The 22,858-nt window shown below is 41.4% G+C and overlaps 1 protein-coding gene and 1 long non-coding RNA gene across 4 annotated transcripts in view; both read right to left on the bottom strand.

The window, feature by feature from the left end:
* CAV1 (caveolin 1) overlaps nucleotides 1-22,282 on the bottom strand; it is a 33,577-nt gene extending 11,295 nt beyond the window's left edge. The window contains exons 1-2 of one of the 2 annotated variants that reach the window (XM_033863170.2): nucleotides 22,136-22,282; nucleotides 20,580-20,744 (exon numbers count right to left, since the gene is read on the bottom strand). In XM_033863170.2, the coding sequence (XP_033719061.1) occupies nucleotides 20,580-20,744; nucleotides 22,136-22,165 (195 nt within the window). In that variant the 5' untranslated portion in view covers nucleotides 22,166-22,282. Of the gene's footprint in view, nucleotides 1-20,579; nucleotides 20,745-21,438; nucleotides 21,827-22,135 lie in introns of those variants that run through there. The other variant, XM_033863171.2, reaches the window with a different exon arrangement.
* Nucleotides 412-20,573, bottom strand: LOC141279565 (uncharacterized). 2 transcript variants are annotated; one of them, XR_012334044.1, is made up of 4 exons: nucleotides 18,312-20,573; nucleotides 8,641-8,723; nucleotides 6,426-6,551; nucleotides 412-5,691 (listed from the first exon to the last, which is right to left on the bottom strand). It is a non-coding gene; the product is annotated as an uncharacterized lncRNA (long non-coding RNA). The 2 variants fall into 2 exon arrangements; XR_012334045.1 differs by lacking the exon at nucleotides 8,641-8,723.
* Nucleotides 22,283-22,858: the final 576 nt, after the last annotated feature.

Genomic DNA, 22,858 nt, shown 5'->3' with positions numbered 1-22,858 from the left:
GGGAAGCAGGGGTGGAAGCAGAAGTAGCAGCCCAGCTCTTCGGGGAATCAGTAGAGCACACCAGTGGGGAAGAGATAGAGTGAGGAGAGTGAATTTGTTCTTTGGTGTCTCTAGTCTCCACTTTTCCTCATGTTTTCGTGTGTGTGTGTGTGTGTATGTGTATGTGTGTGTGTGTGTGTGTTTCCCCAGTGCAGGAGGCCTACATTGTAATTTGTACTTTAGAATGAATTTAGGTGACTATGTTCTTTTTCCTGGCAGGGGTATAGGGGGATGCACAGAGCAAGGCAGAGCATCATCTCCAACTGTCCTTTATTGTGTCATTAATGGACTTAGGGCATGAGTGTGGCGGATATATTCTGAGGCAGAAGAGTTGTACAGAGGTTTTGGAAAAGCAATGACATACATTATAGAGTACTATATGCCTCAATTGGTTCATCACATCCTGTATGTGAGGACCTTCAAGGCAGGTGTTATTTTCCCCATTTTACAGACCAGGAACTTGAGTCTCAGGGAGGTTGTAATCAGTGACGGAAACAAACGCAGGACTTAGGTCTCTTGGATCCTCCATCACACAACTCTCTTTAACCCCACACCAGTCCTTATTCTGCTTATGAAGCCCTGCTCAATCAGAATCACATAGGAATTTCTGAATCCACGTGCTCTGGTTGCTCTCCCTTGCCTGCAACCATGCTTCCCATCCAAACTAACAGATAATGCTGCCCTGACTCAGCATAACCATTTCTACCAGGACAGGGCATGTGAATCCAAGCCAGAGGATGTGGCTGGCCTCCTTCTGCTGTCAAACCTCCATGCTCAGCATTACCCTCACTCTCCAGCAACCAAGCTCTTCTCTGGTCAGGACCCCCTGAGTCATTGACCATTGGTTACGAGGGTCCCCATTGCCTTGTCACCTCTCTGTGGCTTTTTCTGGTTTACCATAACATTGTACCTTTCCCTATTCCATTCCTGTAGGGCCAGTGGTTCTCAAACATTAGTCCACTCATTTCTTTGTTAAAATGCAGATTTCTGGGCACTGAGATTCTGAGTCGGTTGTGTCTGAGAGTAGGGTCCTGGTGTCTGTACCTCCTCCCTCATTTTGATGCAAGTGGTTATAGGTAAGACACTTCGAGAAAGAAAAAAAAACTGTCTTAGGCTGTCTTAGCTCTCTGCTAGGTGAGAGGATCTGAAAAATCTAACACTCAGATCTGAGTGGGCATGATATTAAGTTAGTTACTGTGTTGCTCTCTACTGTTGAAAGGCAATATGGTACCCTGCTTGATAGCATGAGGGCTGCTTTGAATCTCAGCTTTGCTAAGCTACTAAACCTCCCTGTGCCTTAGTTTCTTATCTGTAAATTGTGGGTATAATGGTACATACTTCATAAGATTATTCTGTGTATTAAATGACTTAACTTATGCAAAATATTTGGGACAGTGCCAGGGGCAATGGTCAATACTACATCAGGAGCTTCTGGCCCAGGCACCCAAACCAGGAGAAGTGGGGAAGTGTCAGGGATTTCAGTAGCAGTGTTGGGAGGATGGAGGAGCGATCTTGGAACAGGAGAACCTCTTGGCATTCCTGAAACCATTTTGTGCAGGTGGGTGCTTATTTTCCATTCTGCCATTAAGCAAATAAGAAGGATTAGCTCATCTCTTGCATGTGTGTTAGCCTTCTGGAGTTTATTGTAAACATGAGGCATACATGCCCTGGGGGAGAAGATGCTCCAGCTGACTGAGTGACCGGATGTGTCTGAAAGTGGCAGCAACACCAAGCAGACAAGACTCTCTTTGCTTTAGATTAATTCCTTTTTGCCTTATTCTTCCTTTCCTTTTGCCTTTCACCTGAAGGCAACCACCAGGTTTTTCCATCTTTTGCTCTTCTTAGGAGGGAGAATAAATGATCCTTGGGTTTGTATTACACTTTGAAAATTTAAGTTAAATTTCCCTGCTCTGATAACAAAAATATACACTCCTAGTTTACATCCTGTTATGCATTGAATTGTGTTCCTCTGAAAAAGATACGATGAAGTCCTAATCCCCAGCACCTCAGAATGTGACCTTATTTGGAGACAGGGTCTTGTAGATATAATTAGGATGAGGTCACACTGGTGTAGAAGTGGGCTCCCCATCTGAGATGGCTGGCATCCTTATAAGTAGATGGTAATGTGAAGACACAAGGAGAAGGCCATATGATTGATTTGAGTTATGCATCTGTAAGCCAAGGAATGCCAAAGATTGCCAGAAAACCAGAAGCTAGGGAGAGGCAAGGATGGATTCCCCTGCAGGTTTCAGAGGGAGCATGGCCCTGCTGACCTTTTGATTTTGGACATCCAGACTCCAGAACCATGAGACTGTAAATTTCTATTGCTTTAAGCCACCTAGTTTGTGATACTTTTTAAGGTATCCCTTGGAAACGAATATACATCCTTTTGAAATTGCTAAAAACTGTCCTTGATGATGAGATGATTTGGGGATTCCAGAGCATTTTCATACCTCCTTGAGTATGCTGTGCACTCTTTCTTCTGGGGATCCCAGTCAGGAACCTAAAACCACATTTGGTGTACCTAGACCAATTGGCCGTGAGCCTTCTTCAGGAATCTGGAACTATCTCTCCTGTCCACATGGCCTCACATTTTCATTATTACAAAAAGCACCTAGTTTCAGGTGGCTTGGTACAAAGCAGGCTACATATCTTTTGATTCCTTTTTCTTTTAATCTTCAGTCTTCTGGTATTGATTTGGTGGCACTTGTTGATGTTGAGTGAAAAATAGGCCAAGCAAGGGCCAGTGATAGGAGCACTGAGACTAGAGCATTGAACTTGAATAGAGAGGAGCCATACCTTGGGGGCGCTTATGTTTGTCATCCTTGAGGAGAAATAACTGCAGCCCTTCAAAGTGTTGGAAGCTTACTTCTCAAATAGAAAGTCCTGTATTGTTTAATGCATGGAAATCTTATTTTATCCAAACATACAATGATAAGGATTCATCCAGAGGGCTCACTTTCTCACAAAATTCTGTGTTTACACTTGGGAGTTTGTTATTCTTTAAACTTCTGGGCATGTCATGGGAAAAATATGAATGATCACTGCACTAAAGAAAATAAAAGCTCTTTCCATTCTATCAAAGACATAAGAGACGGAAATGTCTTCACTGTTTTCAAACTACCCATTGGTTCACATAGACATTTGTTTGAACCAGAGCTTTTTAAACACTCTTAACTTTTTTTCAGTTTCTACAACTCACTTCCTGATGGCAGAGGTTGTTTCCTACCATTCACTTAAGTCAACCTAGTGTTACTAATAGTTTTCGTCTTACCTCACTGCTTGAATATTTTTCCCTCCAGTGCTTTAAGTCTGTTTATTAAACAAATAGAAAATTAATGAAATAAATCTCTGTAGGTTTGAACATTGCTTGGCTAGTGAGGAAAAGGATTTACACTAGGGTCCTTGTAAGGTCTAAGCAAGGATAATCACAGCCCATCATGTGGCTCCCAAGACATAGCTGCCAAGCTCTACCACAGGGTTACTCCATCTGGGCACTTGTTGGCATTTTGGGCCAGATAATTCCTTGTTGTTAGGGTGAGGGTGCTGTCCTGGGAACTGTAGGGTGATTCTCAACATCTCTGTCGTCTACCCACCAGATGCCAGTAGCACCTCCTAAATTTTGACAACTAAAAATGTCTCCAGACATTGCCAAGTGTCCCCTGGGAGGGGGAGCAAAAAATAATCCCTGGTTGCAAACTGGTGCTCTAGAAAATCAGAATACAATTTGCTGAGACAGTACCTGAACTTTAGAAACATTTATAGCCTAGAATGCATGCATATTTATTGTAGGCACTTTTGGTTTACAGTACTGTGGCCTTGTGAGTTCATTCATTCCTTCATTCAGTAGTTATGAAATACCTACTTTTTGAGGATGGAATAAATGAACCAAGCAAACAGAGCCAGGATAGGGTCTATGAGCTGGCTACGGGTGTCACTGAAAAGGGGACAGTGCCAATAAAATAGACATGGCCTCTGGCTGCTCAAGCTTACTTTTAGGGTAATAGAGGAAGTCACTTTCTTGCCCCTCCCCAAATCACTAACCTCTTGAATTTAGACCAGACCATTTTTTTCATCCCGCCTACCCCAAACTTATTTAATGGTTTGATTTTGTATGTGTGTGAGATTATTTCTGCTACTAGACTGTAAACTCCCTGGAATCTAGTAGATACTAAATTAATATTTGTTGAATAAATTAGTGAATGCTTCCATTTATTAAGTTATATTTCTCTTTCTCCTATTTACAAGAGCACAAACACGATAAAATCTCCTTTAGGAAAGAAAGTTCTGAATGTGTTATTATCTGGCCAGGGGCTAGTGATTGCATTTATTGATTGCATTCTATTATTCTAACCCAGTCATAGTAGTTTTGGTAAAAGAATGATCAAAAGGTGAGTAATGACAGGGAAGACAGATCTATTCAGTTTTTGTGTATCATGAAATTTGGGTTCATACCTACAGATTTAGGTTTAGATTTAAACCTATAGCTTAGCTTAGGGAGCTGATGAGCTCCCTGAGAATGTTCAGGGGGTCTGGAATTCAAACAACCTCATTTTTACTTTCAGATTCATACAGCTGGGGTGCTAAATGATGGGATTAAAATCACATAGGGTCCTAAATTCTGAACTTTATATGGGTCAGAGAGAAACAGACTCTTTATAGCTGGGTAATGGGAAAATATGATTCAAAGTAATAGTGCTTCCGTCCTGTAGTTCTTAGTCATCTGATCCTATTGCTCACAGTTGGGCTGTTAAAAGAACTTCAGAAATGTGGCCATATATGAACTAGGTGAATTTGATAACTGTCGGCACTCAGAAAATCTGAGCATTTTCTATTTAGCTAGACATTTTTAAGACCATTGCTCTAACTAAAGCTGCAAATAATTATGAGCTTCTTTGTTATGTGAACTAAGAGAAATTGGCTGGTTACAAAAAATAAAAAACAAAAATTACTGAAAGTTTGTAACCAACTTTGGAACTGATTTTCTGATCCATCTTTGAACACAAACAGCCAGTTTGGAGGCAAGGGCAGTAAAAGGAAAGACCGCAGAGTTCTGAGCCCAAATGAGAAGGGGAAATGAACTCCAGCTCTTGATCTTCTTCAGGACCAAATATTTATTTGCAGTATATTTGCATTCAGATGCCATCTGTTGATAGCTCAGTATTTCAAAGATGATTTAGTTAAGTCCCACAGCCTTAATATTAAGAGTAAGAATGACAATTGGTAAAATCTAGGAAGAAGGTAATAAAAATAGTATTGATGAGGGGGTCCTCCACCGTTATCTCTGCATGGACTTTTATACACGTTTACAGCGTTCCACACTTTTATGAATACTGGTTAACTGGAATCACAGAATTTTAGAAATATAAGTGACTTAGCGATCTTCTAGTTCAACTTATTGATTGTTAGATGAATAAACTGCTGTCCAAAGGGTCCAAGTGACTTTTCCAAGGCCCAAGGTAACACTTGAGGTCAGTGTCCAAGAGAGATCTGGAATTCAGGTTTCATCTGAGGCTCAGTTTCCCCATCTGCTCTGAGGAGTGATTGGCATCAGTAAAGCACTTCTCAGTGAGTTTTCTCTTCTCTGTGCCAGGCCCTGGAGAAGTGTGGGACACCTGCCATCCTTAGGTCCAGTGAAGCTTCCTGTGGCCTCTGCACCATTAGGAGAAAAACCAGTGCATGTTGTCAGCTCCATTCCTAGTATGCCTGAACCATGAACCCAAGTGAAAAAGAGGGATAGGGATGATGTTCTGACACTCTAACCTGCTGATCTTCCTCTTGGGGAGAATAGAAAGAATGAGCAAAGGAAAGGGAAAAACACCAGGACTGAATTACATAAGTGACATGAGATTTATCCCACATACAAAGTCTATCTTTTTTTTTGGTAATAGGAATTTGAGTGATAAATATGATATTCTAATAAAAATTCTAAGGACTCTGCAGGATGAGGACCTAGAGAAGTAATAATTTCCCCACTGTAGCCCTTACAGTCCTGAAAGTTTTGTCATGATACACAGTTTTATTATTAAGAAATTCTGCGAGTCGAAACCAGACTCAATTCCAGCTGTACATTAGCATCACCTGGGGAGCTTTCCAAAGAGAAAAGAATACATAGGCCTGGGCCCCATCCTAGACTAATTCAATCAGAATTTCTAGGGATGGAGCGTGTACAACAGTATTTTTAAATGTTCTCCAGATGATTTGTAGCTAGGGTAAAGGACCACTGGTCTAAAGTCACAAAACAGCCACCCTTTGCAGAAGCCACACTCTCTCATGAGTTTAAATCACAATAGGGATTTATACAAGCTGCAAAATTGTGTGACTATGCAATGTGTAGGAGGGATTGGATGGGCAGGCTTGCCATAAAGATAATGTTTCATACTGACCTTTTGGTACATACAATGCATGCATTTTGTAGTATTCTACTTTCAGATGTTTACCACTTGCATTCTCAACCACTGTTAACACAATGCCACATCAACTCCTCTTTGCCCCCAAACAAACCAGGTATCCTGCAGGAATAGAGGAAAGTGTTCATACATATGCTTGTGCTTAATTATGAGACTGTGTCAGTATTCTTATACACCAAATTGTAGCTGTAGAGGTAGAAGGATTTGAGAAGCTACATAGACAAGTAATTTAACACACTACTCTTACAGAACAACCTCTTGTGACACATTCTTGGGATTAACTGCTCTTATTACTTGGAATTTCTTCTCCCATGTAACCTAACTTTTCTTTTTTTTTCAACTAACCCCTTCCTCCTTTTTCCTTGTCCTGAATGGTGATTGTGTCTGAGCAGTATTTTCCTTGTTAAGTCTCATAAGAACCTAGCAGTAACTAAAGGCAGTTGTCATTTTATGTTCACTTTCAACTCTTCTAACAAACTGCCAGACAAAACAGTCCCTCCCCAGCCCTACCTGGGTGTTTCTCTTCATCTCTTATCTCCTTCCTTTTGCTCTTCCCTAGGATCTTTCCAGCATCTCTACCTCTTTATAAGATCAAAACAGATCCTATATTTAATAAGTCTGACCAATAGCAAATAAAGTAGAGAATCTTGTCTGTGACATTTTTGTTTTTTTTGGATTAATTCTTCTTTTGATTCCATTCATTGTGCTTCCTTTAAAATATCATTAAATTATTGAGATGTTTAATGTTCAGACACAATTGATAGACTTAGTTTTGGTCCCCTATTGCTCAAGGGGTGTGGAGCATGATGGATTCATTTAAGGGTGTGTTTACAATAGTGATTCTCACCCAGGAGATCTTGGTCCCTTAGGGGCTGTGGAATTATTACAAAGGGTTTCCATATCCGTTGTGTTTACCAAGCATCTTGATTTTCCACATCACAAGCTCCCACAGAAATGACAACCCTCTCCTGATATTTTCTTATTTTTCATATATTTACCTATTTGTTTCCCGCTTAATAGCTATACGTTTTATTCCTAGTCTTTTAACATTATCTTACTTTGTATTGGTTTTTATCTTATTTTTATGGGCTATTTGTAATTTGCCAAAAATCACTTTGATGTTATTTTTTATATATGTTAATAAGGTCATTGTAATTGGTGTCATTTGTAAGTTGAGAGTCCTCTTTAACTTGTTCATTCCAGTCATTGATAAAGCATTAAATGTGCTACGACTGTGGTCTTGGCTGTATATTAGATATCAGTCACACCTAAAATTCACATTACACATCATCACCCTTTTTTAATGGCAACTTTCTAGTCCTACCTATGCTTAACTGAATAATGACCCTGATTTCCTATACTTAGCTTATTGATGAGAAAACTATTTGGGGTCAAATTGACACATCTTACTCTTATCCTTATTATAGTAAATCAACCTCCTATCATGGGAAATGATAGAAAGAAGCATATCTGGAAAAGGAGCTAACATTCATTTCACTTGGCCCAGACATCAATAATGAAACAAATGATGTCTGACCCCTTCTACAAACATTTAAGTGTTTTGCTTGTTTTTTGTTTTTATTCTTCTGAGAAGAGATCTGAGATCTCTGACAGACCACCTATGAGGTACAAACTTCTATGCTTTTGAAATAGTGGATACCACATCCCAGCTAGTAAAATCTCAGATCTCTGTGTACTTAATATCTAGAAGTAATAAAGCGAAAGAATAGGAAGAAGAGGCTTGGGTTTCTCAAAGCTGTTGTCTCCTTTAGGCTTTGAGAAAGGTTTTAGATTTTTCTTCAGAACTGTCTCCGGACCTAGTCATTTCTCTGATGTTTGCATTTGTCCAAAGGTATATGGGGAGTCTGACAGGGAGTCCTTCTACCCCTCTCTTGGCAAGGGAGCTCTCATGTGGCCTGAGACCCAACTCTTAGCCTTCATACTTCTGGCCCCAGGGGGCAGTGCCAAGCAGCAGCAATGGCATCTTTTGGCATTCTAGGAATCTGCTTGCCCTGCCTGCGAGATACTTAGGAGATTAGCCTTATTCTGCAGGCCCTGGGAAGTCATCCAGGTGCCTCAGCCTGCTTATTGGAAAGCTCAGGAGAGATGTATCTATGTCCTCTTCAAACTGGAGATTAAAACATTCTAAATAATAAATTTATATACATATTAGAGCAGGTTGTCTCTTTACCTTAGTAAACAGAGTGAATGTTTTTGGATTTCTTTCTTAATTATTTGGATATGTTTTTCCTTATAAGGCTTTAAATGTGGCAGCTGCAGAGAAAAGGAGCAAAGGAATACACTCAATGACATAATCCTACGTCTTTTAGCTCACTGAAGACATTCAATTACTTAAAAAAGAAATTTCAGTTTCTTTTCAGCAGATTCAATTTGGCATCCATTTTCTTTCTTTCTTTTTTTTTTTTTTACTAAAGTACATGCATATTTTTCTTTAATTGGTCTTTTTGCATGTCCACTTTTCCTCTAGACATGAAGTTTTGTTTTGTTTTTTTTTTAACATTTTTATGGGAGTATAATTGCTTTACAATGGTGTGTTAGTTTCTGCTTTATAACAAAGTGAATCAGTTATGCATATACATATATCCCCATATCTCCTCCCTCTTGCGTCTCCCTCCCTCCCACCTTCCCTATCCCACCCTTCTGGCTGGTCACAAAGCACCGAGCTGATCTCCCTGTGCTATGCGACTGCTTCCCACTAGCTATCTATTTTACATTTGGTAGTGTATATATGTCCATATATACACTACCACTCTCTCACTTTGTCCCAGCTTACCCTTCCCCCTCCCCGTGTCCTCAAGTCCATTCTCTAGTAGGTCTGCGTCTTTATTCCCATCTTGCCCCTAGGTTCTTCATGGCCATTTTTTGTTTTTAGATTCCATATATATGTGTTAGCATACGGTATTTGTTTTTCTCTTTCTGACTTACTTTGCTCTGTATGACAGACTCTGGGTCCATCCACCTCACTACAAATAACTTAATTTCGTTTATTTTTATGGCTGAGCAATACTCCATTGTATATATGGAGTATATCATATATATACTTCTTTATCATAATAAAGAAGTATATATACTTCTTTATCAATTCATCTGTCGATGGGCACTTAGGTTGCTTCCATGTCCTGGCTATTGTAAACAGAGCTGCAATGAACATTGTGGTACATGACTCTTTTTGAATTACGGTTTTCTCTGAGTATATGCCCAGTAGTTAGATTGCTGGATCATATGGTAATTCTATTTTTAGTTTTTTAAGGAACCTCCATACTGTTCTCCATAGTGGCTGTATCAATTTACGTTCCCACCAACAGTGCAAGAGGGTTCCCTTTTCTCCACACCCTCTCCAGCATTTGTTGTTTGTAGATTTTTTGATGATGTTGGCATCCATTTTCTGACAACAGACTCCGTGTGGGGCCCTGGGTGGGCACTGGGCAGCCACAGTCCTGGGGCCACCAGGGGCCACTGTTCTGTCTTGAAGGACTTGCATATGATGTGGGAAGAGAAGAGGGGAGAGAGGCATGGGGATAGAGAAGCAGAATGCTTAGAGGGCTTTGATACATGCTAAAATAGAAACAAAAACAGAATGTGGTGGGAGCCAAGAAAAGAGATGACCAGTTCTGATGAGGGCAGTCAGGGAAGGCTGACAGAGGCCCAGATATCTGAGGTGAGCCTTGGTGGATGGCTGTGGTTCTGTCAGGCAGGCTCTGGTGCACAAGGATGCATGGCAGGATCCATGCATAGTGTAGAGTAAGTGCTTCCTAAATACTTGCTGAATGGCCTTTCTAGGGAGCACCCATCTGAGAATGACTCTCATTCCTACCTTTATAACTAGAATAATAGGCTTACCCAAAATATTTTGGTGAACTGGTGGTTATTAACCATTTTAGACAAACAATTTCTCTCCCTACTAAAAAGCCTGACACTTAAGAACAAGTGAGAAAGAGGGCTCTGTTGACCTAACCAAAATAACTGGCAATGAAATCCAATGAATGCAGTTGCATTTCCTTGACACGTTTTGGTATGCCCACTTCCAGCTATATATTATTATTACTAATATAGAAAAAAACAGTAAGCCATGATTGATGGAACATTTTAATTGTTCTTCTGAGAGATTAATGGTACGTTGTAAAAATGCACTGTTCCTTACTTCTGGTATTTGTTTTTGAGAACAAATATGTAGTTATTAGGGAGGAAGTCTCATAGAAACTACTTTCAGGATTAAATAGGCATTTCTCCCACTAGCATAAAACTAGGATTTTTCTCAATTGTTTCCTATTTTTACAATGTATTGTTGTAATGGCACGAATATCTGTAGAAACTGGACAGAAAAATCGAGAACCTTAAATGAAGCTATTAGATGCAAAGTGCCTGTCAGGACCTGCTTCATTTTCTCACACCTAGCCCTCCCTGCACATCCAGGCAGGATCAGCTGCAGCCCAGGAGCTGTGGCCAACCTGGGCAGTCAGCGTGCTTTAAAGACTCAGGTAATTCAACACAAGCCAACGTTGCAGCTTGTCTGGTCCTGAGTGTGTGTTCCACTTCTAATCACTGGGACACATCCCCACTTTGTACCCCACTTCTGTCTTTGGGATTTGACCCTCCCTGCCTTGTTGGGAGCTCACCCAGCTTGCATATTTCTTGAGGTGTGTGGGGTTTTATCTTGGTCTTTACGTTGGTCCTTCCTCCTCCTTTCCCAACTCACCTACCAGGATCTAAAGTCTGACCTTAGAACTGTAGGCCTGTCACTCCCAAAACAGACCATGTCTGGAATCTCCCTGCCGAATGCTGCTCAGCCACTCTGAGAACACAGTCATGTCTTTCCTCACTATGGAGACACCACTGTCTGCTTGGATCATGATCTATTACAGAGAGGCACTGGAGCACAGTGGTTAAGAACCCTGGTCCTGGGGTCTAACTGTCTGGGTTCAAATTCTGAGTGTACCATTTCCTACCTATGAAATCCTGAGCAAATGGTCAGGTCTGAATCTCCTTATCTGCCAGATGAATATAACTGAAAATGATAGCACCTCCTCAAAGGGCCGTTGGAGGAGTAAGTAAAATAATCTGTGCCAGCAAGCTAGCCTGTAGAAAGTGCTGGAGGAAGCCTTCCATGTCCTGTTTCACTCCCACCTGCGTATTTGGCATCCCTTGGTTTGCCCCGTTGCACTGAAGTTAGCCCTTTCTGTTAGCAGATGTCATATCTCATCAGGTCACTTCCTGGCCTAAAAACACCTCTGTGGGTTGCTGTGGCCTACACAGGGACAGGTGCTTTGACTGGGCACAGAAGGTCATGCGGATCTGGCTCCTGCTTGTGTCCCTTGCTCTGGCTATACTGACCTGCCACTGGTGCCCAGAACATGTTAGGTGCCCTCAGTACCTTTGCTCCTGCTGCTCCCTCTGCTGGCATCCCTTTCCTGCCACACATGCCTGGTGCTCAGCCTTGGAGATTGTTGAGAACTCTCTGCTTTGTGTCCAACTATAGCACATCCCTAAGTTACAGTGACCTCACTCAGATTTGTTTATATATTTGCTTTCCTGATAAACTCTTCAGGGCAGGAGCTGAGAGTTAATACTCAATCAATGCCTGAACCTGATCGTGTAATCAGACATGACAGCACCGTGCAAAGCAATGGATGTGGGGGGCTCCTGGAGTTGGCACGTGCAAAGCCCAGTCCAGCACAGGGTGGGTGGCAGGGCAGGGAGAAGGAGCCTTGTTGTCCTTTCTTTGTCTTTGCTTCTTTTCCTCCCAGTTTCCTACTTTCTCACTTGGGTTCAGAAATCAGAATCTTTCTCAGTTCTTCATTATAAATGAGAAACCGTAATTGTGTTTGATGCCTACATCAGTGAGATGACCCGGTGTAATCTCAGGATGCAATTTATCTTTTTACATAGAATCTATCAATGTCCATTTGTATTATAATGTCCTTGCTGGGCTCAAGAAAGATTTAAATACTGAATGCACCTTTTAAAATTTTCACTTTTAAATTGCTATGAAATAATATATTAAGCACATACATACACCATCAAAACTTATTTAAGCCTTCTCAAAATTAAAAATGCCTGCTTCTTAATTACCTAAATAACTAACAGTGGCTAAAGGGAAGCTCAGTTGTGTCTTTAGGAATATGTACTTCCCCTGCTATGAAATAATGACCAACAAGAGACATCTTCTCAAGGTTTAATAAAGAAAACAAAATGTATTTTATATCTAAAACATCAGCATAGGAGAGGCAGGAAATATGTATTCTGTGCAGGTGTAAATCTGTTCTACCAATTAAATTCCCTTGGTAGTTGCTCAGTACATGGATCATGCAGATTTCCTTTAAGACAAAATTAAAAGCACTTCCCCACTCTAAACAATGGCTCATGTGAAAGCATGCCATTTTATGTTTCCTGGACTAACTGAAAAAAATTAAAACTATTTTAAACATTTTAATCTTTGATTGAGTAGTTGACAAAATATGTGATGGAAGGATGTCAGTTTCATTAACCCTGTGTTGCAGGGAAAGAAACTAAGGTCTGAGGGTAGAGTAGATTGGCACTTAAGAGCAACTCCTCCAAGTTACAGTACAGCTTGGTGGCCAATGAAGGATAGGAGAGAGGTGACACTGGAGACTGGAGAGGAAAGAAAAGCATGACATTCTTAAATGGAAATTTTGCCCATTTTGCTAAAAAAATAGTGCAAGTAGGGACTTCCAATGTATTTCAGGTACAGGAATCAGTGACAGGTCATTGCCAATTCATTCATGACCATATTATTTTTCTTCCAAACTGGGACAATTCTGAGAATGAAAGGGGCATTGTTAATAATTAATTATAATTAATAATTAAAAATAATTAATAGTTATTCAGGATAGCTATTGACCATTATTAACTTGCCTGCATGGGGCAACCTAGAACATATGGCCACCCCACCCCTAGGCCACTCTGAGGCTCTAAGCTTGCAGTGGGCTGTAAGCCCAAGTGGCCTCAAGGGATGGAGGACCACTGAGCAAGGCTGACTTGGGAACCCTCTATGGTGTTTCAGAACTCCTTGGCAGAGTTTAAACTGGCCTAACCTTCAAGTGTTCTTCTGGCAGGAGGAACATCTAGAATTACATAGTGTGACTGAACTGTTCTCTTAGGGTAGAACCATTCAAGTGTATATCTTTAAGCCAGCCTTGGGTACAATAATTTCTAAACCTGACTTCACAATCTAGGGAGCTTAGAGGCCCTAGATTAGGCCCCATCCCTAGATACTCTAGTTTAGTAACTATGTAGTAGGCCTAGGCATCTGTATTTTTAAAAATTCCTGTGATGATTCTGATGCTCAGGTGAATATGAGAGCCCTCTTGGGTTTGTAAAGAGGATATGAGGTTTTAAAATGGTTGAAAATTTTAAATTTTCAATAGGATGATTAAAAGTCAAGCAACAATATGGGAAGGGAGAATATTAGAGAAGAACTGAAATATTTTCTATAAGTTAATTATAATTTTTATAGGACCCAAACAGGGGCAAATTGTTTAAAAAATATATGTTCCTTTGGTGTTTTCCTAAATAAAAGTGGTACATTGGACTCTAAAATATATATATATATATTACATATTTTATATATATATATATTATAAATATATGTTCCTTATTTTCCCCTAGCCTTACTTACTGGCTCAGGAACAATTCGAGGCATTAGAGATGAGGCATGTTTTAAACTATGCCCTAAAGATTTTAAGATTTTACCATACAGTAGAATTTGGTAATGGAATTTCAGCAAAAGTTTTCAAAGGACACTGCAATGAAGAGAGACAAGGAAGATAGTCATAAACTCTTTGTGGGCAGTGCTCATATCTGTCTTTGTTCCATATTGTAGTGCATGGCACATAATAGATATATAGTAATCATTTATTGAAAGGTGAATGGGTTTGGGAGGGGAATGCTATTATATGAGAATGACTCTCATTCTTTTCTTTATAGTTAGAGAAACTGAAGCATAGAAACGTAAAATAGCTTGCTCAAAATATTTTTAAGGCTGGTGTTTATTAGCTTTGATTAGTTAAACAAGTTTGCTTTTTGCTTATGAGCTCCACTCTCAGGGACTGCTGAGGAAGAGAAATCTGTTGCCCTGACATCCTTCCCCCTCCTTCCTTGGTGTCCCACACATATGGGACTAGACACTTTCTAGTTTGGCCCTTAGGTTGAAACCAAAACTGATCTGATTACTATGTACATGCCTTTTCTTGATTTTTAAAGAAACAGAATTTTGTGTCTATGTATTTAAGAATTGTTAACATTCAAGTTTTAAAAAAGAAAGTTAACAAAAGTCACAAAAATTTCCTTTCTTGGCACAGTACTCTTTCTACTCTGTCCAGGTGCCTCTGAGCACCTGTGGTTAAGCATATTTCTAGGGGCTAAGGGCTACCTTTTTAGAAAACTTCTTTTAACAAAAGTATAGCATGCAAATCTTTTTCTCCAGGGCCTTAGTATATAGTAACTTAGATAGTATACATAGGGTCCAGAGAGTGGAAGACGAGTGTGTGTTTCTTGGCCTAAACCATCTTTGTATGAAAATAACAGCCCTACCCTTTTCCCGCTGCAAATCTGGCCAGGAGGATCATGAAAGGGCCCAGGAGCCCATAGCCCAGTGCACACAGCCCTATTCTTCTAGGGATCAGCGCACTCTGGATATTTCATCATAGAGAACAATAACTTACGGTTAAAAGTAGGGCAAACTAAAAAGCAGTTTAATTTAGAATATGAAAGTGTCTGTTATTTTTTGAACTTGAGTGGGCAGGATGCATAAGCAGGTGGTTTTTGAAGTTATTGGACTTTCCAGATGCAATAGTTTGCAGCTGCTCTTACTTCAAACCCCTTTAAAAGGTAGCCAGCACTGCTGTCGATTGGAAGAATAACCCACATCATGAACTTTTTCATAATTCAAGAATATTTGGTGTATCTTATCTTAAATTTTAATAAATAATATGAAATTTTATTCAGTTAGAACCAAAGTTGAGCTAATTCTTCAAGTTTTTTGGACAACAATTTGGAGGTGGAGAAAGAAAAAATACTTTCTTTTAATAAGCATTTAAAAGGTATGTCACTGTTGACTGAAATTGAAAGTGTTTCAGATGGTTATGAATGAATAATGTCCCCCATTTTAATATTGTTATTTGCTCAGTGATGTGAGAATAATTTCCCACCACACATGACCATAGTGCTCTTTTACAAGCTGGGGATTCTGAACTCCATGCATATTCTCATGTGTGGCAGAGTATTAGTCACCATCTTGTGAGGCTATCTCCTAAACAAACAAATAAGCAAAACCAATTCCAACAGAAGAGACTATTAACATGGCGCTGAGTGCTTTGGGCCAGTCTGACCTTTTAAATCTTATGCTTTGATTATATCAAGCAAACATGAAATTTAAAATCTCTGTTATATTAATATTAATTACTAATTGCTCTAGAATGCTTTATAGTTGAAAGGGATCATGGCGGCATTAGGCCGTTATTTTGAAACCCAAACTGATTACCCTGCGCATCCCTTTTCTTGACTGCTAAAGAAAATTTTGTATCTGTGTATATTTAAGAATCATTAATTCAAATTTTAGGAAAGAAAGATACAAATGCATATTTTTATTTTTAACAAAGATCTCCTCTCAGATGTACTGATTTGTCTCAGAGCTAGGCTCAGAATCATCTCAGCTCATTTCTCCTCTCATGACAATAATCCATGAAAATCACATAATCTTATCTATTCATGCCTTATGTTATATTTCAAAATATCTGTTTTGGACACTAACCATGTGAAAACGTAGATAGAAATTTAAACTTTTTTAACCCTTAAGTTTCTCTTAATGTTAAAAAAAGGAATTGGGAATTGGAGGTTAACCTGGTAACCATTACATTCTCTTCCAATTCTAAAATTCTGTCATTTTGCACCTATATGGTTTTATTCCCAGTGCCACCGCATATTGTTCTTCTCATTTCATGTCCAGACCATGATGCAATTACATCGTAACTGTTTGCTCCTCATCCAGACTGGCTATCTTTTATTATATCCTGTACCTTAGCCAGTCATCTTCCAAAGAGCCCACCTTCATCATGTCATTCTAAGCTTGAAGTCTTCTTGGCTTCCCACTGCTGACATGATAAAGTTCAAACTTATCAGGAGTACTGGATTCAGGATTCTATCATCTGGCCACGATCAGTCGTTTCATCTCTATAACCTACCACTATGCCACATGAACTCTAATTTCAGTCAAAATGGGCTGCTAAACCTTCCAGACTTATGCCCTGTGTGTGACATTCCCATCTCCATGCCTTGTCATTTAGAATTACCTCCTGTACTTTTCTCAGCTATTTGCATTCCATCTGTCGATTATGACCCAACTCACATTGCACCTCCTTCATGCCCTTCTCCATTAAACTATCTATAATGCATCCTTCTCTCACCCTAATGCCCTATCCAAGTAGGGTCTCCCTAACACTTAATATCAGTACCATTCACTTTCAAAAAAACTTTATTGAGGAATAATTGACAAATATAATATTTAAAGTGTACAACATGATGACTTGATATACATCCATATTGTAAATGATTACCAAGATCAAGATAATTAATGATTCACTTTTAAATAAACTTTTTATTATGCAATATTCAATACTACTTACTTTTGATTTATTATAGTATATATTTGGTATATTTCCAAAATGATAATGAGAAACCTTATGATAGAGACTACATAAAAACACATGCCAGTTGAAAAAGAAAGTGAAAATTCAAACCCATATGTGAGAGAGAATAAGTAACACGGATTAATGAAACTTAAAAATCTAGTTATATGTTTCCTGGCAAATAAAAAAAGGACCAATTAGATAGCATTTGGAAGTGACTTACTGTTGTGATATTGTGTGTGTGTGTGTATGTATGTGTGTGTGTATTTTTAATCTGTATGCATCTTGTCTTCACTAACTCTAATCTTTGTGATTTCTAGGACTTATTTTAGGAATTACACTTTGTAGTACGTAGCACAGTGTCTAGTCTAGCATATGATGAGTTTAACAAATTGATTGATGGCTAATGTGATATCAGAACATAAATTTGAAGTCATTTTCTTTATTAGAAAATCAAAATAGTACATAATAAACATATGAATGAAATGTGAGCATAAGAAAACATAGAAATCTCAGAGGGAGAATGGACAGTCTGAAGGTATGACCATTTTAATTAGAAGAAATTTAAAAAAGCGTTCATAACTTACTCTTTTTTTTCGATAAATGTCTATACAGACATCTCATAATATGGTGTAGCAAACCTTTAGTGAAATAAGAAACCAACTTTATTGGAACTAAATTGTTCAGTCTAATTTATGTCATTATCACTAGTGGAATAGGTGATAATACTCTACCTTCTTGAAGTATAAAATCACAACACATCCATCTTCTGAGTTTTCTTCCCTACCCTAAATAGCTGTTTTATGGGACTAAAAGGATACTGTGCAGATACACTATGCTGCTCCTCACACTGTACATCAGTGTTTCATTTCATCTCCATCTACAAGTTTCTAAACTTGATATGGGGACATTTTTAATATAGAGAGAATGAACACTCTAGTCCTCTGCTGTCCAATAGTAATTTCCATGAAGGTGGAAGTGTTCTAAATCTGTGCTGTCCACTACGGTAGCTACTAGCCTTAAGTGCTGAGAACTCAAAATGTAGCTAGTGTGACCGAAGACTGTATTTTAAATTGTATTTAATGTTAATTACTTGGAATTTAAATTGAAATAGCCAAAAGTGGTTAGTGACTATAGAATCGGACAGAATTGGCAGCTTTTACAGAGCTGCTTGCTTTTAGAACAGACCTTTTCTTACCTGATTTGGTAACTCTAACAGTAGATTCAGTTGGCCACTGTTTCTTTATTATCATGTGAAGTTTTAAGCTACCATGCATTAAGCGTGACGCTTTGGGTGTCTTTATTATTTTAAGAAGTCTGTGTAATCAAAAGTAAAATTTAGAGAAATTTATTATTTACTGTCTCGGTAACATGGAGAGGATCATCACTGTTTCTATCCTTAGATTTGTGCTTGGATTCAAAGAAAAAAAAATTATAAAATAGGAGTCTCCACTGGGTGTAGGCCCCCTTTCCTGGCCCTACTGGCAGATGTACTCTTTGCATCTCTCTTTGCAGGGCATTCTCTGAAGGCCTCTTTAAGCAAGACATCTGAATAAGTGGGCCTACCAAATTCTTCTCGAGGTAGATTTTTTCTGTCTGATTGTCTTGTTTTGCTCACAGTTCTATGAGCAAGTGGGTGGAGTTTGCTTTCTCTAGGCCAGCAGAAGCTTGTTCTAACTCTTCCTTTTAATTTCTTTAATATGAGGATCCCCACACTTGCTCTTTGAAATGCTATTATGTGAACTATTTCCTCTAAGTCTGTTATGCCTTTTTTCCATTTGTGTTGAAGTCTCTTTTCCCACTGGGGCCTTTCTTTCTCAACTTAGTCATGCTATGTGTGGAGACCCACATCTACACTGCTGGCTTCTCTGAGTCATCCTGGGAGGTTCACTTGCTTCAGGAATCCCACTCAACGCTGCAGTGGAACAACAGGGAGGCCCTAATGAAGCTAGGCCCTTCTGAAATCTGCATCTTTTCCTGGCACTTTTCCTTCTTGTCCAAAGCTACATGAGAAGGGAAACAAGCAAAAATGCCCTTTCCTCCTTTAAGGCAATGTTTTTAGTAAATAGTTTTTAGCAATTCTAATTTCCAGTTTATAAGCTATTTTTGTTATTGCTGCTGCTTTTAAATATTCCATAATCTGGTTAGTAGAAAAGCCTGCTAAGGCTCCAATTTTCCTTTTTCCTCCACCAGCAAGCCAAGAGAGTCAATTCTGACAGTTACATTTTCCTTCCAGTTGCAGATTAAATTGTTCCCCTTTTTGAAATATATTATTCATAAATGTGAACAGTCTCTGAACTATGGCCCCTCCCATCCTGGATAGGAGGCTGCGTGGGCGGAAACTGCTCATCCACCCCATTGGCTGCTCTGGGGGTCTTCACACTTTAATCTTCCAGGCCAGGAATTTCCTTGGTCATCCCCCTTCCTGAAAGAAAACCCTCTGCCAAGGATGGCTCAGGCCTATGATTTCCCAATCAAGATGGGTTTAAGCAACAAATTCCTCTGATGAGATTTGTTCAAAGGGTCAAAGTTGAGTAACATAATCATAATCAAAAAGTGACCATCCAGTCAGATCTAAGTTTAGCTAATACCCATTCAGTTAACCTATTTTTAATCTCACCAAGCACATCCTTAAAGTATGAAAAGGAACTCCAACCTGAACATCCCATTAGCTCAGGGAAGGCTTACCCAAGCAGTCACTAAAGAAGCAACTTTCCACACCTAACTAGAGGTCTATAGGAGAAATCAAAAGGCACATATTATTTTGGTTGTGTAACTATGCATAGCTGTGTACAACAAGCGCCATGTTTTTCCAGTTAAATACCCTTCATATAAATATTAAATATTTGATTCTATTCTGTATATATATGTGTGTATAGATATACATATATATATACATACACACACATATATATATATTTCATCTTTAGTCAGAAGTATTTCTACCTACTTTGTTATTTTCAAGAAAATCACTTCAGGTTATCTTAATTTTAGCTGAGGGAACCTGCTCACTTAGTATTCCGGTTGTCACCTTTGGCACAAGACCTTACCAAATGATCTCACTGCTTAATTCTATATACAGTGGAGAGCCACCCTTCACTTAGACTTTCAACCTGAAAACGGAAAAAGGGTGACCTGCAGCGCAAACATCTCACCCTCTCAAGGAGTGTGGGGCTGTCTCTTGCTGAGATCCAGAGGTTCATTTGCCAGGAGAAGGGTGCAGTTAAATGAACTCTTACAAAACTCAAGTTAGCTAAATTCCAGCTGAACTAACCGGCAGGAGTGGGGAGGGGAGATGTGACATTTCTGACAACCGCGGGAGTTCCCGCACATCAAGCCCAGAAAATGGTGAGTGTGTGGCAAAGACAGGGAAAGATACACAGGCTGCTGGCCAGAGGAGAGCTGTCCCAGCCCTCTCAGTGTCTTCTCGGGGCACATCCCTTCCTTGCTGGCCGTCTCACCTTACCTTGACCACGTCGTCGTTGAGATGCTTGGGGTCGCGGTTGACCAGGTCGATCTCCTTGGTGTGCGCGTCGTACATTTGCTTCTCGTTCATCTCTTCTGCCATGGCCTTGTTGTTGGGCTTGTAGATGTTGCCCTGTTCCCGGATGGGAACAGTGTAGAGATGTCCCTGCGGAGGGCGGACGGCCAGGAGGGGGAGGGTGGCACCGGCGGTAGGAAGAAAATTTCAAAAAGAAAAACCGGCGATCAGAAAAGTCAGCCTAGTAGCGCGGCAAACCTCGAGGCTCAAAATCGAACTAACCGCTTCGGAAGCGGTGGCTCCGCGCACAGTAAACTCCTTGGAGCCGCAAGCTTTTTAAGAGGATCGAGGAGAGGACACCACACCCCTCGGTACCAGGCAGGGAGCTCCTGCCTCCCCCGCCCGCCACCGCCAGGGGTCAGGGCAGACCCCGCCGTGCGGTCCGCCCCGGCCTCAGCCCTGTGCACGCCCTGCCCGCGGCACCCCGCGGAGACCCCCGCAGGGGAGAGGACCAGACTTCCGACTTTTCTCCAGCCCCTCTCTCCGCCACGCCACCCTCTACCCGAGCTCTTCACCTGTTCCCGTCCCTGGCCTCCATTTCCCTTCTCTCCATAATCCCTTCTAGCTTCATCCTTAAGACCCAGCTGGAACCCCCCGACCCATGGAACATCCTCCGCACCTGTCCGCGTCCCCCACCCTCCCTTTGCAGTCTCTGTTCCTGCGCAGCTCCCACCACTCCCCTGGTGCTCACAGTCCCGCATCCCCCATCTTTGGGTCGAGCCAAGTGTCAGACCCTCCTAAGCTCTCTAGAACGGTATCTAACCTGCACAACCCCCCGACCCACCCTCAGGTCACTCCTAGGCTGCCGGCCGGTCGCTGAACGGCGGCTGAGTTTGGGAAAACGAGGTCTCGACACCCAGGCGGAGACAGAGCGCCGAGAGGTGGTTGGAAGGGCGGGGGGGGGGGGGGGGGAGTGGTAGTTAGGGGGAGGGGAGGTCCGCTCCTCTCCAGACACCCCTGCCAGGCGCCGAGATGCAGGAAGAGTTCTTGAGGTGGCCCAAGAGCTTTGGAAAGTGCAAACAAGACGCGCGCTGTCGCCCCTGCCAGCCGGTTCAGGCGCCTTGTTCTTGTCCCCAAGACTGCGAGTGAATGAGCTCCCACCCTCTGCTCTGGCTCTCTGCCTCCCAGAAGACTGGGGCCGGACCGTGGGGGTCCCGCAATAAGGCAGTGCCCCTGAGCCATTCAGAAACGCGCCCTCGGTCTGGCAGACCCAACTTGAGGACCCCGACGACCCCCTTCTCCGCGATCCTCTAGCTTAGGGGCTCCCTTGACCCCCTTCCTAACAGGAAAACATAAAACATTCCTGCCTCCTCTTCACCTCCCCGCCCAGACCCATTCCTCAGCAATGCCAGGGGAGAGGAGTGCTCCGACGTCGAGAGAGGGCTGAGGCAAGCAAAGCAGTCGGAATATTTGGAGTGAGTGATAGCAGAAGCAGCACATCTTGCGCGCCGCGATACCGGAGCACACCCACCCGAGCCTACCTCTGAGTCTACGTATTTGCCCCCCGACATTCTGGCCCGTGGCTGGATGAAGGCTCTGAGGAGATTTCCCTGGGCTGTGATTTAAGGGAACTGAGAAAGGAAGATCTTGTATTGTATGGGGGTGGGGGGGTGGGGAGGCTCTGGCGGGGGTGGGGGGGGCGGTGGCTGGGAGGGAGCCTCCTGGCTCTCCGCCAAGGGTTTGTTCTGCTCGCGGTTGGCCGGGATGTGTGCTGCGCCGGGTCTAGGCACATCCCCAAGGTTTTGGCAGCAGAGGGCGGGGAGCGCTCGCAAAGAGTAAAGAGCAATGAGAAAGCGTTTTCACCGTCTGGGCTGCTTGGGCAGATATTTTAAACCTGGGGCAACATTTTTCCAACTATAAGCCACTGAGAGGCGTCCGGGCAGGGGAGCTAATGTTTTCGCAGTGCATCATCCCAGCAGGGGTGGGGAGTGGAGGAAGTCGACTGCCTGCAGAGATGCCCAGTATGGGCAACCGAGCTTCTTAAAGAATTCTGCCCTGTTCTAAGCCTTTTCTTCTCATCGCCCACGTTCCATCGCTGCTTAAGACACAACTATCTCCCTGTTTCACAGAGGAAGGGATGAAAAATGACCCGGAACCTTTAGGTGCATTTCACATCTAAACACAAGGAAGGAATCTGTGTGGGTGCGTGTGTGGTGTGCTTTTGGTGACACTGGTTTACATCTAGTCTGTGTGGATGGAAATTT

This window comes from Tursiops truncatus, chromosome 9 (genome assembly GCF_011762595.2).
Source record: "Tursiops truncatus isolate mTurTru1 chromosome 9, mTurTru1.mat.Y, whole genome shotgun sequence".
Taxonomy (NCBI): domain Eukaryota; kingdom Metazoa; phylum Chordata; class Mammalia; order Artiodactyla; family Delphinidae; genus Tursiops; species Tursiops truncatus.
The sequence above is the reverse complement of the archived record's forward strand: the minus strand, read 5'-3'. Positions and strand labels throughout refer to the sequence as shown.